The 17,572-nt window shown below is 38.8% G+C and overlaps 1 protein-coding gene and 1 pseudogene across 1 annotated transcript; one reads left to right on the top strand and one right to left on the bottom strand.

Annotated features, from left to right (window-relative positions):
• Positions 1 to 344, bottom strand: part of LOC125861556 (uncharacterized) — a 20,788-nt pseudogene extending 20,444 nt beyond the window's left edge.
• Positions 345 to 15,061: 14,717 nt separating this feature from the next.
• On the top strand, positions 15,062 to 16,059 carry LOC125861555 (uncharacterized). The gene is made up of 3 exons (XM_049541422.1): positions 15,062 to 15,208; positions 15,313 to 15,377; positions 15,756 to 16,059. Exons 1-3 carry the CDS (start codon positions 15,062 to 15,064, stop codon positions 16,057 to 16,059), a joined length of 516 nt encoding a protein of 171 aa, XP_049397379.1.
• Positions 16,060 to 17,572: the final 1,513 nt, after the last annotated feature.

The raw sequence follows: 17,572 nt of genomic DNA, 5'->3' as shown, positions 1-17,572 counted from the left end.
CATTAGCCTTTTTAGCTGCAAATAACCAAAATATCATTCGAAGATGACATAATTAGGCATTGAGGACACTAATTCTTCAGTTAACTAGGCCTCAAATGATTGTAAATCTACTACTAGTCATATACAAATTGTTCCATTTCCACATGCAGCTCCACCAGTTCTATTAGCTCTACCGGCAGCACCTCCAGCAAGGGGTCAAGGTCAGGATAAGGACCACCACGGTGGATAACATGGTATTTGGGGTGATTCCCAAAGAGGCAGGTCTGGTGGTAGGGCTGATGGCCAGGGCAGAGCTGGACATGATTCTTACAATGCAGCTCCAGTGAGGGTAGAAGTTGAGGCATCGAATTATGTGATCACATTTATGATTCTTTTATGCCATCGGCCCACATCGGCTTTATTTGATCCGAGGTCTACCTAATCTTATGTGTCTATGTATTATGCTTATCGTAAAGGTATGATTTCTGAGCCTATGGCAGCATCGTTGCATGTGTCGACCGCCGTAGGTTAGTCTTTAGTAGTGGATCAGGTTTTTCAATTATGCTTAGTTAATATCCAAGGGTGTGACACCTGACCTGATTTTATATTGTTAGATATGCTTAATTTTGATGTAATTCTGGGCATGGACTATTATCCCTCTACCGTGTAGTTTTATATTGCTTCTCTAACACTGTTACCTTAGCCACTCCTTGTATTCCCCCGGTGCTATGGTAGGGCTCCATTAGTAGGACACCGGTTTGAGTTATCTCTTTTATGTAGGCTTGGAAGCTAATGGTAGCGGATGTTTGTCTTATTTGGCCTTTGTGCGTGAGGTGAGTAGAGAGGTCTCTCAAGTTGAGTGAGTTCCAGTCGTCCATGATTATGTAGATGTTATTCCTACCGACCTACCTAGCCTACCCTAGAACATGATATCGATTTCTCTATTTAGCTTGACCCGGGTACTCAACCTATTTCTATTTCGCCATATTAGATGGCTCCTATAGAGCTCAAGGAGCTCAATGTTCAACTTCAGGATCTCTTGGGTAAGGGGTTCATCAGGCCTAGTATATCACCTTGGGGTTCTCCTATTCTCTTTGTGATTTAGAAGGATGGTATGATGGACATGTGTATTGATTATAGGTAGCTTAATAAGGTGATACTGATGAACTGTTACCCCATGCATAAGATTAATGACCTGTTTGACAAGCTACAGGGTGCCACAATATTTTCAAAGATTGATTTGAGGTCTGGTTACCATCAGTTAAGGATTAGGGTAGTCAACATCCTTAAGACCACATTTAGGACTCAATATGGCCACTTTGAGTTCCTAGTGATGCCTTTTGGGTTGACTAATGCCCCTGTCGCCTTCATGGACTTGATGACGAGGGTGTTCCAAATGTATATTGATTTGTTCGTCATTGTGTTCATAGATGACATTTTGATATACTCGCGGAGAAGGAGTGATCATGAGCAACACCTAAGGATTATGATCTAGACTTTGAGGGATCATGGCCTTTATGCAATGTTCCAAAGTGTGAATTTTGGCTTGAGTCCATAACATTTTTGGTGAACGTGTGATTAACTCTTAACTACACCACATTCGATACTAGGTGTAGACGATCGTAATCTAGTATAAACCCAACAAGTAAGTTGGGGTCGATCCCACAAGGTGCGGTGCAATTTCGAATTCAATTATGAAGTTATAAACACAATTTAAATTGTTGTAGGAATAGGAATTATCGTAAACTTTTAATTAAATCAAAAGATTGACATCAATGTCAGGTAGGGGATTTTTATATCAGATAGAAGTCACAACCACAACAATTAACAAGAATAATCAAGTGAGTAAGAAGTAATTGGAGGAATGACCGACTAATTGCCAATTATCGCTCAATGGGTGTTAGGTAATTACTAAAACCTACTAAATCTTCATGGGTAGGATGGGCCTTAGATGAGATAATTTTCTTTCAAACAACTCCTTCGTTTCTATCGAGTTCTTTCAAACCTCAACAAGCTAAATAAGAAAACCAGCCCACAACCTCACTACATCTACTCTCTCGAGCTAGATAGGTAGAATGGGACTAAAGAATCATTCTCTCGAGTTGAACCCACAATGACCCAATTACTACGAATGCTATTTTATCACCTCTCTCTCAAGCAATATAAAATACTAAATCACATTGAAATAAACATTCAACAAAGCAATTTAACCGCTGTTCATCATAAAATGAGAAAATTCAATACCTATTACATGCTCCATAGCTGGGTATTGATTTCCAAAATCATAAACTTAATAAATCTTGCTTAAATTACAACACCAAACAAGAAATCTCAAGAAAATATGCTTTAAACCACCAAAAATAGTATTTATGTTCTCAATATCTCTTTGCACAATGTTTGGAATGCCGTTTCTCTTTAAAAAAATCAATATATACTTATCCAAAAATTTGGCCTTTTTGGGGCCAATCAGCGAGGAAAGTCGGGCTTTGCCGATCACTCTTGTCCATTACCCTCTTAACTAAGTTTTCATCCTTTTCATACTGTAACTTTTGGCGATCTGTGTCGGGTTCACCGAGTGGTTTGGCGATGTACCCTTTGTTCCTTTTTATCACTACTCTGCTTGCAGCTTCACTGATTGTCGTGTGCACTTCGGTGGACACAACACCTCTTCGCCGATCCATTCGGCCAATCGCCAATAGGGAACATCCTTCGCCCAAATTTCTCTCGTCTCAGAGGTGTTGGTTTGTCAAATTGGGCGGGCTAGGAGCCACTCGGCGGACCGCCGAGTGTTCTTGGCAATCACCAGGATCGCTTTTCTCCACTTCTTTAGCTTGTTAGATTCTTTTTGTCTGGTAGTGTCCTTTCCTTGCTCCTTAGCCAATAATGCTGCAAATCCTCTCTCTAACATCAATTTAAAGCATAATTTTAGCATTTGAGGACACTTCTATTATCACAACAAAGCTCTAAATGAGTCAAAATCTCATACTCATCAACGTGATGTCCAAGGATGGCATCATGGTAGATCCTACGAAGAATGAGGTTATTCGTGATTGGGCTAGGCCTACTTTGGTTAGTGAGGTTTGGAGCTTTGTCAAAGTGGCAAGCTACTACATACAGTTTATAGAGGGCTACTTCACTATTGCATCACTCTTTACCTAGTTGACTCACCTGGATATTCCTTTTGAGTGGTCTGAGGAGTGTGATTTGAGCTTTCGGAAGCTCAAGTAGTTATTGACTACTACTCTTGTATTGACTCTTCATTTGAGAGCGAGGGTTTTATGGTCTATTATAATGCATCTAACATCAGTTTGAGTTGTTTTTTGATACGGTGGGGTTGGGTTATTACTTATGCATCGAGGCAACTTTACGCTACATGAGTGCAACTACTCCACTCATGACTTGGAGTTGGCAGTGGTAGTTTTTATGCTTAAGATATGGAGGCACTACACGTATGGAGTTTATTATGAGATCTATACTGATCACATGAGTCTTCAGTATATTATGAGCCAGAGGGACCTTAATTTGAGTCAGTCACTTGATTGAGCTTCTGAAGGAGTATAACCTCTCTATTCTCTATCATCCCCACAAGGCGAATGTTGTAGCGGACCCCTTGAGTCGAAAGGCTACGAGTATGGGTAGTCTAGCCTTGTTATCTACTCTGGAGCAACATTTATCTTTTGACATTCAATCCTCAGCTGATCAGATGGTTAAGTTAGATGTCTCAGATTCTAGGCATGTTTTAGCCTATGTTGGAGTTTAGTCCTCTCTACTTGATCAGATCCGTAGTCGTTAGTTTGAGGATGAGGCCTTAGTGGAACTTCGACATCATGTGTTAGTAGGTGATGCCGCTTAGATTACTTAGGATTCAAATGTGGTTTAGAGGTTTGCATGCCATATTTGTGTTTCAAGAGTTGGGGGTTTTATTCAACTGATACTTTGTGAGGCTACTGCTTCTACATACTTTATCCATCTGGGCATCACAAAGATGTATTATGACTTTAGGCAGAATTACTGGGGGGATGGCATGAGGAAAGATATTGTAGTCTATGTATCACGTTGCCTTAGTTGCCAGTAGGTTAAGGCCGAACACTTGAGATAGGTGGTGAGTTCTGATAACTCTCAACTACAGTTCACCCATTTCTAAGTGTAGCCGATTGCAATCTAGTATAAACCCAATGAAGAGTTGGGGACGATCCCATATGGAGTGATACAATAGAGAATTTAATTACGAAGTGAAAGATGTGTTTTATTCAGTTGTAGGAATAGAATTTATCGAAACAATTAAAGAAAGTTGCACGGGTTGAAGACTAGTGTCAAGTGCGGGGATTAGATTTGTTGATTAACAACTATGAAAACAAGGGAGTATTCAAGTAGAGAGGGATCCTTGGTGATGTGATCGATTAATTGCCAATTTCGCTATACGGGTGATTACTATTTACTGAAAACCGTTGAATCTTAAAGGGTAGGCTAGAATTTAAATGTAATAGCCATCTCTCGTCAACTATCATGATTCAAGTGAGTTCTCCCGAACCTCTACAAGCATAACAATTATGAACATCCCAAAAACTTAATTAATCTACTCTCTCGAACTAGATTGGTAGGATCGAACTTTGACTTACTTTCTCAATCTCAATCCACAACAACCCAATCACTACAATCATCTTAGACTTACTTTCTTAACCTCAATCCACAACAGCCTAATCACTACAATCATCAATTGATAACCTTAATTCTAAAACCTCTTTCTCAAGCAAGCATAGAATACTAGACTAGAACTGCATTTGCAACTACAATTCATGAATTAAGACTCAGTTATCAATCAAACCCACTTAAAAACAACAATTAAATCAGTAATTACTAACACTCATAAGCTAATTGAGACAATTAATCACATCATCACACCCCAAAGAATGGGGGTTTAAGCCATACATTATAAAAAATAAGAAAATTACCAACTATGTCCTCCATCAGTTGGTAACAAAATTTAAGTCTTCACAATGCTTGAAATCAGATTAAAATCAAAACCGAACTTAAAATTCTACTCAAAAACTCCAAAAAAATAGTGTTTGGGATCAAAAACTCAATGTTAAAACACTTAAACACTCGCTTAAAATTTCAGAAATCAGAACTCTTTTTTCATTTTTAAAAAATTCACATTTATACTCTTCTTGATTTTCATCTTTTGGACTGATCGGTGGAATTAGTTGAGAATCACTGACCAGCTCGGTAATGCGTCAAGTGTCTCTCTCCATCGCCTTCTTGACTTGCCTCTTCACCACTCAACTCCTGTAACTTTAGGCGATCAATATCCTTATTGCCGAAGTGCAATTTCCATAGCTATATTGGCTTTTCCCCAGGGCTGGCATGCTGTAACTTTAGGCGAGCTGAAGTACCACTCGGCGAGTCACCGAGTAGTCTTGGCTATTGTCAGCTTTTCCACTCTTTTTTGCCAGTAATGTCCCTGGCTTGCTCTTTTGCCCTCATAGCTACGAATTAGCACATAAATATCAGTTTAGATCATAAGATAGGCATTTAGGACACGAAAGCTATGAATATTGATCCCTGAATAAGTTAAAATTTCAGACTCATCAAGTTCCAAGGGTTACCCATTTTAGAGTGGAAGTTGGTTCACATCACTATGGACTTTATTGGAGGTTTGCCTCGGACTTATAGAGGTGTTGATATCATTTTGGTCATCATTGTTCGATTGACCAAGTCAGCACAGTTCCTCCGTGTTCAATCTTTATTTAGTTCCGAGATGTTGGTCCGTATCTAGATTTGTGAGGTGGTTCATCTTTATGGTGTGTCGATCTTTATTATATTAGATCAGAGTGCTTAGTTCACTTCTGTCTCTTAGAGGAATTTTCATGATGAGTTGGGCACTCATGTTGATCTTAGTAAAAATTTCCACCTGTAAACTGATGGTTAGTTAAAGAATACTATCCAGGTTCTTGAGGATATATTGTGAGCTTGTGTTTTAGAGTTTGGAGGTCAGTGGACTAGTTCTTGTCTTTGCCGGAGTTTGCGTGCAACAATAACTACCATTCTAGCATCTAGGCCATATTCAAGGGTTGATATGGTAGGCATTGTCATTCTCTAGTTGGTTGGTTTGAGTCTACAAATCCTAGACCTCATGGTACATACTTGATTCAAGAGGCTTTGGAAGGGTGATTCAGGACAAACTTTAGATAGCTCCGAGTAGGTATATGAGCTATGTAGATCGTCGAGGGAAACCTTTGAGGTTTTTAGTTGGTGACACAGTTTTCCTCTGTGTGTCACCCATGAAGGGTGTGATGAGATTTGGGAGGCGGGGAAAGCTTAGCCCCAGTTATATTGTGCCTTTTGAGATCCTTCAGATAGTTGGATAGGTTGCTTATGAGTTAGTTTGCCTTCCAAATTATCAACTATCCACCTAGTCTTTCATGTTTCAATGTTGCACCGGTATACTCCTGATGAGTCTCGTGTGCTTTAGTATGATCCAATAGAGTTGGATGACCACTTGACTTCGTGGATGAGCTAACTGCCATTTTAGAAAGAGATGTATGACAGTTGCATTTGAGAGCCATTATTTTTGTTAAGGTTAGTGAGAGGCATTGTCCAATTGAGGAGGCTATTGGGGAGACTAAACATGATATGCGTGAGCAGTTTCCTTGCTTGTTTGAGACTTCAGGTACTTCTTGACTATTACTTTAGCAAACAAAATTCCTTTTTAGTACTGAATGTTGTAGTGACCTTCATGTTATTTTTGTGTGTATGCCTCGTGTTCATTGTTTAGATCATTGCTGTAGTGACCCTAAGTCATTTATTACTTGCTGGAATTGAAAGTTTGGTCACTTGGTCTTTAGTATAGTTTTTATGTGAGTTGTAATGTTTAAGAGCTTTTGAAACTTAAGTGGTTATTTATCATCAAAAGTTCAAGAATATGACCTCAAGATCCAATTTTGAAGACTCCATTAGCTTTGGAAGGGTCATTTTAGACTAGTAGATTAGTCGGCATGACTCTCGAGGCTTTTAATGCGAGTTTGTATGATTAGGCATTTTTACTTTCAAGTTAAGTCCTACGTTTAACTTTAGTCAACATTCTGAGTAAACAAGTTTGGATGAGAATTTCGTCAGTGCGGTTAGATCTGAAATGTTGATTTTGGCCTAGAGTGACCCTTCTTTTAGATCCTAAGGCTTCCGAACTGATTTTGAACCCCTTTGTGGATTTTGGCTTCAAATAAAACTTAGGTATGAGATCTACTTTTCATCGAGACGACCTCATATGAAATTTTTGATTGTTCTATTAAGTCCAAATTATTTAATTTGATGGGGGTAGAGTATCTCGTATGCATGCTCGGGGTTATGAATGAATCTTGGGCACCCCATTAGAGTTTTGGTTCCTTAGCACATCAGGTGAAGTGATGTCTGTAGAGGCAAGCACCGCGTCTACACGCTTGGGCCACGTTCACAGAGGACTAGCGCCTTGGCAGGCACATTCGCAATCAACAACGCACATGGCCTGTATGTTTGCGGTGCACAACTGGCCTGGTATACGTGTTCTGGAGGGCCAACCAGCCGCCTGGACTTTATACTAAGACCATGTCGCAACCAGCCTTTGTTCTAAAGAGAATTTTGGAAATTTCTCCTTGATTTTAAATCTGATTTTGGTGATTCAAACTCTCTGGTGTGTTTGTTGGGAGCCTGGCCACGTGGATTGGTGGTTGAATTGTATTGAGGAACTTCCATTTCAGGTAAATTTGGTGTAGAAGCTGCTGCCCAGAGCTTGATTGAGCTTAGATTGAGTTTTATTTGCTAGTTATTTTGTTAGCTGCCTTAGGCCTCTATTTTTGTTCAATTTTGGAACACTAGTTCGAGGAATAGTTTAAGACCTCTTGATGGAGTTAATTCAAGAAATTATGATCTGGATCTCACAATTCTCGTTTGATTCTAAAATTGGTCTGTTTTCATTTTATGTGATTTCAATGTCTAAATGACTATATTAAAATTTTAATCCTATTCTAGATATCCTGGCAGCATTCGGAGGTTGCTCGAAATGGAAAAGCTCCAACCTTATGATCTGGAGTGTACGCGTTCAGCCTACAGGTAGGCTACAACTTCCGTTCTAATTATATTGAGCATGAATGTGTAAATTCATGATAATTGTGTGAATTTGGGGTGGTATCTAGTTATTCCTGCTTTTCTTTTTAGAAACCATGAGTTAGGATTGAATACTATTGTTTTGAGGGTAGTACCATCTCAATTGGGGGTTGTATGTGTTTTGGAGCATGTTATTTGATTTACTTGTGTTATTACTTTTTTCATGAAGGATGTTTGTTCTTAGTCTAGGATTGACTAGTGATGCCTTAGACCCGCGAGCTTTGCGCATCGTTTAAGCCCTTTTGGTCTTCTCTCCCTATTTCTATGACTTTGATGCATTATCGGAGGTTGTGTGCTTTCTCAAGATTAGAGTACTTCAGGTTTGGAGCCTTTATGATATCTGTGGGAGTGGATGTCAGTCCACGATGGCTTCGAGACTACTTGAGATCCTCTTCGGAGTCGACACTCCCCCGAGTCACTCTTGCTAGCTGGGCCACTTATGCCTTTAGAAGTGGATTGGCTGGTTGGGCAGCCTTGATATATAAGATCCTCTATGAAGCTAGGCATCTTATGCTTCTAGGAGTGGACTGTTTGGTTGGGCGGCCTAGGTTGATTGTCACTCTTGTTTATTTGGGTGGGAGTTGACTGGTTCTTGATTACACATTTACTTGCGTTGGGAGCCTGACTGATGTTCTTAGATTTAGATATGGGTTACTCTTCTTTTTTGTAGACTTGGCTATTTTGTGTACCTGTTAGGCTTATGGGGATCCGTTCAAGTTTTTTTAAAAACTTGTGCTCAAGTGTACCTTTCGGGCTCGTGTGGTCTAGTTAGGTTTAGCTTATTTGTACTTAGATTTACTTTTAATATGCTTGTGTATTTTCTTTTTCATTTCCTATTTGACCTTTTTTTTTGTCTAGATTTTATGTTTTTTGATTAATTTTACCTTTCTTGATCAGGCGATCTATGATGCTTACTGAGTACCTTTGTTTTTGTACTCATGCTACACTGTGTATCTTTTTGTGATGTAGGTCCTAGTACGAGCTACCAACGCTGATCATTCGTGCCATCTTTTGTAGCTTGTGGATATCAGAGTCGATGGTGAGCTCTTGGCATCCTGGATCAGCTAGTCTTTTTCTATATATATGTTAGCTAATCTTTTTCTTTGAGACTGCTTCTTGTGGTCCATTTTTGGGGATCGTATATTGTGCATATTATACATCTCTATACTCGTGACTTCTAGGTTTTGGGAGGGTTTCCATTGTATATAAATTTTGTTTGCCTCCAATTTTGTCTTTCTTATTTGTAGTGTTATTTTCTATTTAGTTCTACTCTTGTACTCACTACTTATCATTTTGGGTAGGGTTGGCTTACCTACTGATGGGTCATAGTAGGTGCCATTATGACTTGGGAAGTTGGGTCGTGAAAAATTGTGTTTGCTCAGTTTTTGAGGCTAGATTTAAAACTAAATTGTAAAGTTGAGATTTTTAGATGTTTTGGAGTTTTGGAAGTTTCTAAGTTGAAATGGTTGACTTAAGTCGATATTAGGAGTTTTGTGTCTCGGAATGGAATTTTGTTAGTTCCATTGGCTCAAGAATGTGACTTTCGAGTTAGTAGGACTATTGGCTCAGGTTCTAAGATATTTAGATGGAAGGTTTTTTTGTTCGAAAGGTTCCGAATGAGTTTTGGGTGAGTTTTTACGTTTTTTGGGTGTTTTGTTGTTGTTTCAACAATTTGTGCTAACTAAAAGGTTCATTATTAATTTTAAATATCAAAAAATTATTCCAAACTTTTTCGAAGTTTGTGTATGAATTATCATACTAAAATAATAATAATTTTTAATTAGACGAGATTTGACTTTTATAACGAAATATGAAATAATTATTTACTGAGCATAAATGATATTTTACTAGGAAAATAAGAACAAAATTAAGTTTCGATGGAACGAGTAGGTCCGCATCATTATTTAAGACATTTAGGTAAACATAATCGGGTCATTTCGCTATCGTATGAAGAAGTTACAACTCTTTTAATGAAAATTAAAGTTGTTGGTTTCGACAGTAAATACTGTTGTTCATGTATTTAAAATTTCAGACTGTGTTCATTTGGTATTTTGAGTATATTGGGAGTTCAAGAGCTTGGAATGGAGTGATTCTTGAATAATATTTTTCTATTTAATATGGGGATCGATATCCAATCCTCATTTCAGAATTCTCTCATGATTTCTTCATTTGGTTTTCTTTCCTTATCCATGATTTTCTTGGAGAAATTTTGGGGTTCTATCAATTTGGACTCAATTTTTTATTAAAATGTACATTTAGGATCCTTATGTTATGGGTAAACTAATTTTGGCATAAACTTGTTCATTCATCAATTATTTTCATCATATTAACTGTGTATAAGCTTGAGAATTTGGGATTTTCTCTATAAAGTTAAATTTTGATAAATTGAGGATTTCAAGAGGTCAATTTTAACTCCATTTTTTAAAATGAAATTTCATATTTTAACTTCCCTAAGTGTGGGTAAGATATTTTTCAAGAAATATTTCAGATTTGAGTTGGGATTTCAAATCCGGGTATTGGGGTTTTTCTCATGAACTTGTGCTTTAAGTAAATTAGAATTTTGAGCATGATTTCAACTCATTTTTCATTACATTTTCACTTTTGAATTACAAAACTATTGGGTATTATGATTTTCTAATAAAAAAAATCAGATTTACCCTCAGTCCTCGGGAATGACTTTTTGGATCGATTTGCACTCGATTTTCAAAATCATCTTTATTGATGTTGTTGTTCATGATTCTTGTTGGGATTCTTTATTTAATTAGACATTTTGGATTTTGAGACTCAGCGTTAAGGAAAGGCTCAAGTACCAAGTTGATTGTATTCTTTTATAAGGCAAGTTGACCTCCTTGACCCTTCGTTAAGTGTATTGAACCTTGTATGTCTTATTGTGTGAATTGGAGTAATGAGAATTGCTAAAGGGTTTCATAATTCTTGTTCTTTATTAAAAGTTGAATGAGTAATAGTGATGATATTATGGGTTAAAGGAAGGAATTTGGTGATATAGTGATGTATGATGCGCTATGAATGGTTTACATGGTTGTATTGACTCACTCTTGATGATGTGCCAATATTATGTGTGATTGGTTGTTGGTGTGGAATTTATTATTCTCTCATTAAGAATTTGTATATATCTATATCCATTGGTTCTATAACATTGTTGTGAAGGTACTTTGTGAAAATGATGAGAAAAATGGGACATGTCATGCACCATGGCAGATTCATATTGAGATAAAATAGACATGGTACCTTGGTGTGGATGGTGGTATGGGACACTATCCATACATTGCACAAGGTATAGCATGAGGGTTACTTGAGGTGAAGGCTATATGTGAAGGTGAAGAGTCACATGTTGATATTGTTCAAATATGATGTTATGACTTGTGTGATGATTATATTTGTCTTTGATGTTTTTTATGCTATTGTTCAGGATATTTCTAAAAAGTTGCATAATGCATGGTTTCCAACCAAAATATCCCTTTTAAAGCATGTTTTTGCATGGTCATCATGCTTTGTACATTTTTGTATGCTAACCCATATTTCTCTTATTTTTACTACAAGTATCGGTTCCGGCAAGTGATTGCATTCTCTAGTGAAGCTTGGGATTAGAGTTCTCTCAAGACATCTTTTGGTATGTCCTCATAGATTGAGGACATGCACTTTATATTTCTAGTTTCTTTATGTTTTAAGACTATTGTTAAGACTTCGATTGTAAAGGGCATATAAAAGACTTCGATTGTATGGAAAATGTTTTAAAATTTATGCACTTTTCAATTATCTTACGTTATGATATGCTAAATGGCTTACATGAAGTCCTTCGAGGTTCTATGTGCCATGTAACATCTAGGATATACCCCTGGGTCGTGACAAACTTGGTATCAGAGCACAAGGTTTAGAATAATTCTAGGATGTCTCAAAACCACATCTAGTAGAGTCTTTTTCAGAAGTGTGAAGCGCGCCTCATTTATGAATGGGAAGCTATTAGATGATTAGGAAATCTGACTTCTTCACTTCTATAAGTCGTGCCATAGACTTTAACTTTATAAGGTATTTTTCCTAATCAGTGCCCGATGGTTTTCAGGATATGGCTAATACAAGGGCAAATGCTAGGAGGAATGAGAAAGACAATGTGAATAAAGGAGCTCCTCCTCAAGCTAATCAAGCTTCGGTTAATCCATCGGTTGAGAATATTACTCATGCAGATTTTAGGGCGGCCTTTCATGTTTTGACCCAATCCATGATGGCTCAAGCCAATAGGGAAGTGATTGCTCCTATGAATCCCAATGTGAATTCCCCAGCTTTAAGAGTGGGATTTTATGAGGATGAACCCTCCAGAGTTTTATTCCTCCAAAGTGGAAGAGGATCCTAAGGAGTTTATAGATAAGGTTTGTAAAGTACTTGATATTATGGGGGTGTCTCCACAAGAGAAGGAGGAGTTAGTCGCTTACCAATTGAGGGATGTTGTACAAATATGGTATGATCAATGCAAAGAGGCTAGGCTGGTAGGAGCTGGTCCTGTAGAGTGGGAAGTATTCAAGTTGGCTTTTCTTGATTGGTTCTTTCCCCTAGAGTTGAGGGAGGCTGAAATGCAAGAGTTCATTAACATTAGGCAACATAGCATGAGTGTTAAGGAGTATGTCTTCAAATTTACCCAACTATCCAAGTATGCTCCTACTATAGTGGCGGATTCGAGGGTTAAGATGAATAAGTTTATGATTGGAGTGTCCGACGTAGTAGTAAAAAATGTTGTACGTAAATGCTCATTCATGATATGGATATCTCACGTCTTATAGTGTATGCCCAACAAATTGAGGAATCAAAACTCGAGGAAGAGAAATCTAGGAACAAAAAGAGGTCTAGAATGGATGATGATAAGACCTTTCATGATGAGTTCGATGGACATGGATGCTCTAAGAATCGACAACAATACTCAAATGTTGCTCATGATCAATCCTACTTCGGGAGTATACCAAAATATCATCTATGAACACAATGACAAACAAATCAAGGTACAGCTTGAACACGCATGTCATCAAGTCCATGAAGGAGGCAAGGGTATTAGTTAACCCAAAAGACAACAATAGGAACTCATAAAGGCCATATTGAATCCTAAATATGATCATAGGGATGTCCGCTACTATAAACCTCAACTGATGGTAACATAGCTCAAATCAATCTTCGAAAACATTACAGCTCCTAGAAGCTGGTAAAATCGATCATCAGTCCTAGGGGGTAGGGGTTCTTCAGTGTCACACTATTCAACTACCTATAGTCAATACACATGCACATCGTGTCATCCTTCTTCTTGACAAACAGAACAGGAACTCCCCAAGGTAACACGTAGGCCTGATGAATCCCTTACCCAAGAGGTCTTGAAGCTGAACATTGAACTCCTTGAGCTCTACAGGAGCCATCCAATATAAAGGATTGGAAATTGGTCGAGTACCCGGCTCAAGCTAGATAGGAAAGTCAATATCATGCTTTAGAGGTTGGTTAGGTAGGTCAGTAGGAAACACATCTATAAAATCACAGACGGCTGGAATGGTCTCAACTAAAGGGACATCCCTACTCACATCACACATATAAGGCAAATAAGACAAACACCCACTAGCCACTAGCCTCCACTCTTGAAGAAAAGAGATAAAACCAACTGGTGTGCTACTAACTGAGCACTGCCACACCATCAAGGGAACACAAGGCATGGCTAAGGTAACAATCTCAGAAAAATAATTTAAAACTGCACGATAGGGAGATAACTAGTCCATGCACAAATTCACATCAAAATCAAGCATATCTAATAACATAAGGTCAGCCTAGGTGTCATGCCCCGAGAGAGTAACTATGTATGATCGAAATAGATGATCCACTACTAAAGACTCACACACGGAGGTCAACACAAGCAATGGCACTGCCATAGGCTCAAAATTCATACCTATATAAGAAGCAGAATATACAAACACATAAGAATAGGTAGATCCTAGATTAAATAAAGCAGAGGAAGACTGGTGGCATAATAGAATTGTACATGTGATCACATTGTCAGATGCCTCATCCTCCGCCCTTGCTGGAGCTGCATAAAAATGGCCATGTCTGCCTCAGCCCTGGCCATCAGTCCAATTACCTGACCTGCCTCCTCGGGGACCACCCTGAATACCCTGATAACCACCGCGATGGTCCTGACACTATCCTCGACCTCTAGCTAGAGGTGCTGCTGGTGGAGCTGTTTATGGAGCAGAAATGCGACTGATCATAGGACAATCTCTGGACCATTTTTCCAATTCACCACAATCAAAATGTGATCCTATCTTGTTTAAAGTTTTGTCTAAGATGGCCATGTGAGACTTAGACTTCTGTTGTGTGTTTTAAAAGATTGTTAAATGAGTATTTTGATAGATTGTATGGTTTTTGAATAAAAAGTTTTAATTCCATACTATTTTTATTACCTATGCGATGAATAAATGCTATGAGACTTGTGTAAGACCCCTTCGGGGTTGAGTACGCCGTGTTACGACTAGGGGGTGCTCTCAGATCATGACGAACATGGTATTAGAGCACAAGGTTTTGGGAATGGTTTTCAGGATTGATGTCTCACAAGCCACATCTAGTAGAGTCTTGTTGATCGGTGTGACTCGAGACACATCTATGAGCGAGAGGCTATAGAACGTTAGAAAGTTACACTTCTTTAATATTCTTGAAGTCGTGCCTTAGAGTTTAGCTTTATAGATGTCCTTTTCTTTATCCTTCTCTTATGTTTATAGGATATGAATACAAGGGCTAACCCAAGGAGGGTGGAAAAGGAGAATGTGGATGGGGGAGTTCCTCCCCAAAGTCTTCAAGGTGGCCAAGTTCCTCTAGGCAATCAAAAAATGAAGTTTCGATGGTTCTCCCGGATATGACTAATGAGGAGATTAGGTCGGCCTTTCTAACCTTACCCGAAGCCATAATGGCTCAAGTGAATCAGGATATGAGGCCTAGGATTAATGCCAATGAGAGTACCATGGCCTTAAGATTAAGAGACTTTGTGAGGATGAATCCTCTTATTTTCCTTGGCTCTAAAGTGGGAGAGGATCCCCAAGAATTCTTGGATGAAGTATATAACATAGTAAATACTATGGGAGTATCTTCTAGGGAGAAAGAGGATTGGCTTCCTATCAATTGAAAGATGTGGCTCAAGTGTGGTTCACTCAATGGAAGAGCAATAGGCCTTTAGAAGCAGGTCCTATAGAACGGGAGGAATTTAAGAGAGCTTTCCTTGGTAGGTAATTTCCTCGTGAGAAGATGGAGGTTAAAGTGGAGGAGTTCATAAACCTTAGGCAGGGGAGCATGAGTGTGGAGGAGTATTCCTTGAAGTTTACCCTATTGTCTAAGTATGCTCCATCTTTGGTGTCCAACCCTAGAGATGAGATGAGTCGCTTTGTGACCGGTGTGTCCGACCTTGTTAAGGAAGAATGTTGTAAGGCGATGCTCCATGATGATATGAACATTTCTAGACTCATTTTGTATGCTCAATCTATTGAGGAGTCCAAACTTGAGAGGAAGAGTAGAGAGTTGAAGAGGGGTAGATCCGATTAGCAAGGTCAACCTAGGTACAACAAGAGGTTCTCCAACCAAGATTCTTCAATGGTGAACAATGATAGGGTGTCTAACCCTAATTCCCAAAGAAGGAGTGGGAGTGGTTCTTCTTTTGAGAGGTCTAGATGTGCCAAGTGTGGGAAGCAACATTTGGGTAAGTGCCTTGCCAGCACGGATGAGTGCTTTGGGTGTGGAAAGAAGGATCATAAGATGAGGGATTGCCCAACAGTCATGGCAAAAATGAGAGAGACCAACCAAGCTTCTTATGTTGGCCCGGATCCTAATGCTCCAAAGAAGAACCGTTTCTATGCATTTCAAGCCAAGGAGGGCAAAGAAGCTAATCCAGATGAAGGTACCGGTAAGTTATAGTTCCTTTTGTTATATTGAGGATCCTTATTTTCATGATAGCCTTAGTTGGGTTTTCTCCTCAGTGGGGAATAGTAAGGTTGTGAGAGTTTTGATATCCCTATCTCTTTCCTTCTATTCCTATTAAAGCTTGAGACCAAGAGTTCCTTGTAGCTTGTTTCATGTTTTGGAGTCATGTGTGATATTGTGTTTCCATGGTCTCCTTATGTTGTGCATGTATCTAGTTGAATTCTTGTTTAAATGAGGAAAATGTTTTTTCATGATTTATTGTTCCTCATATTAATGTGCATTTAGTTTGAGTTGTCTAAATGTTAAACATGAGGTTAAATGTTGAACATGCCTAAATGTGTTGTTATGAAGATGTTGCATAATGTGCTTTTATGACAAAATTGCTTAATTGTGCTTAATGATGTTGTGTTGAGAATGATGTGACTTGGAGAAGGAAGTACCTCCAATGAAATGAAGAATATTAAAGTTTTGGTGCATAATAAGTTTGTAGAAGTAGTTCCTACTTTCTTGTTGTGTTTTGAGCCTATTGATGTGGAGTTAATGTTTCCTCCTAGTTGTGTGCTTTTATATTGATGTTGCATTCATGATTGTGGGCTGCTAGTCTTGAGTAGTTACCCCTTAATGTGTTTTAACTTTCATTCGAGGACGAATGTTCCTAAGTGGGTGTCACGACCCAAGCCTAGGGCCAAGACGTGACCGGCGAATGGGGAACCCGAAGGAACCCCAAACAAGCCTCATAGCATATCATTACACATCCTTGGTCGCGGAAGCAATTAAAATGACCATAAGTGATAAGCATAATCAAAGGGGAAGTCGGGACTAAGGGAGCAAGAAAAAAAGAAATGATACATAAACACCATAGATGAGTCAAGCTCAAGCATAATACACAACTTGTCCAACACCACCTCTAAACATGAGTAATTTAGCGGGGGCCAAGACAAACAATCGGGCTCACCCTCATAGTCAAAACATAACTAAAAAGGAAAAGTCTTATACATAGCAAAAGATCATAAGCAACGTCCCCGGAATGGAGGACTCACCAATAACCTTGTTAGAAAATCGTATTAGCCACGCGGAGGACGAGGGTCAAGCGGTGCTCCGGTCCCTACATGGTGAAATCATGTAGGCATAGAGTATGCGTTAGTACGATTGAATGTACTAAGTATATGGGATGCAATGCAATGCTACAATAGATGGACATCATAGGAAAAATGCATAATCATACCCGATAGATAGTACATAAATGAAATGATATATATAATGACGCTTACATAAAAATCATATTTAGTGGGACGTAGTACATGTGTGGTGAGTGACCATCAATATAGTATTTTCCAAGGCCTACCACCCCCTTGGAGAGGCGAAAGAGGTACAAACCCCTCAATATGGTTACCCGGGCCTACCACCCCCCGAGCTAGGGACCAAGGTACAAACCCCTCGATATGGTTATACGGGCCTACTACCCCCCGTACTAGGCAACCAAGGTACCAACCCCTTGATACGGTTA

Source organism: Solanum stenotomum, chromosome 4 (assembly GCF_019186545.1).
Source record: "Solanum stenotomum isolate F172 chromosome 4, ASM1918654v1, whole genome shotgun sequence".
Lineage (NCBI taxonomy): Eukaryota > Viridiplantae > Streptophyta > Magnoliopsida > Solanales > Solanaceae > Solanum > Solanum stenotomum.
The sequence above is the reverse complement of the archived record's forward strand: the minus strand, read 5'-3'. Positions and strand labels throughout refer to the sequence as shown.

What these genes read in the sequence shown, in the direction of transcription:
- LOC125861555 (XM_049541422.1), top strand. Translation starts at nt 15,062, where the DNA reads ATGGCTCAAGTGAATCAGGATATGAGGCCTAGGATTAATGCCAATGAG. An exon ending in CCCAAGAATTCTTGGATGAA is followed by an intron (nt 15,209 to 15,312) that starts GTATATAACATA and finishes ACTCAATGGAAG; the next exon opens with AGCAATAGGCCTTTAGAAGC. An exon ending in AAGAGAGCTTTCCTTGGTAG is followed by an intron (nt 15,378 to 15,755) that starts GTAATTTCCTCG and finishes GAACAATGATAG; the next exon opens with GGTGTCTAACCCTAATTCCC.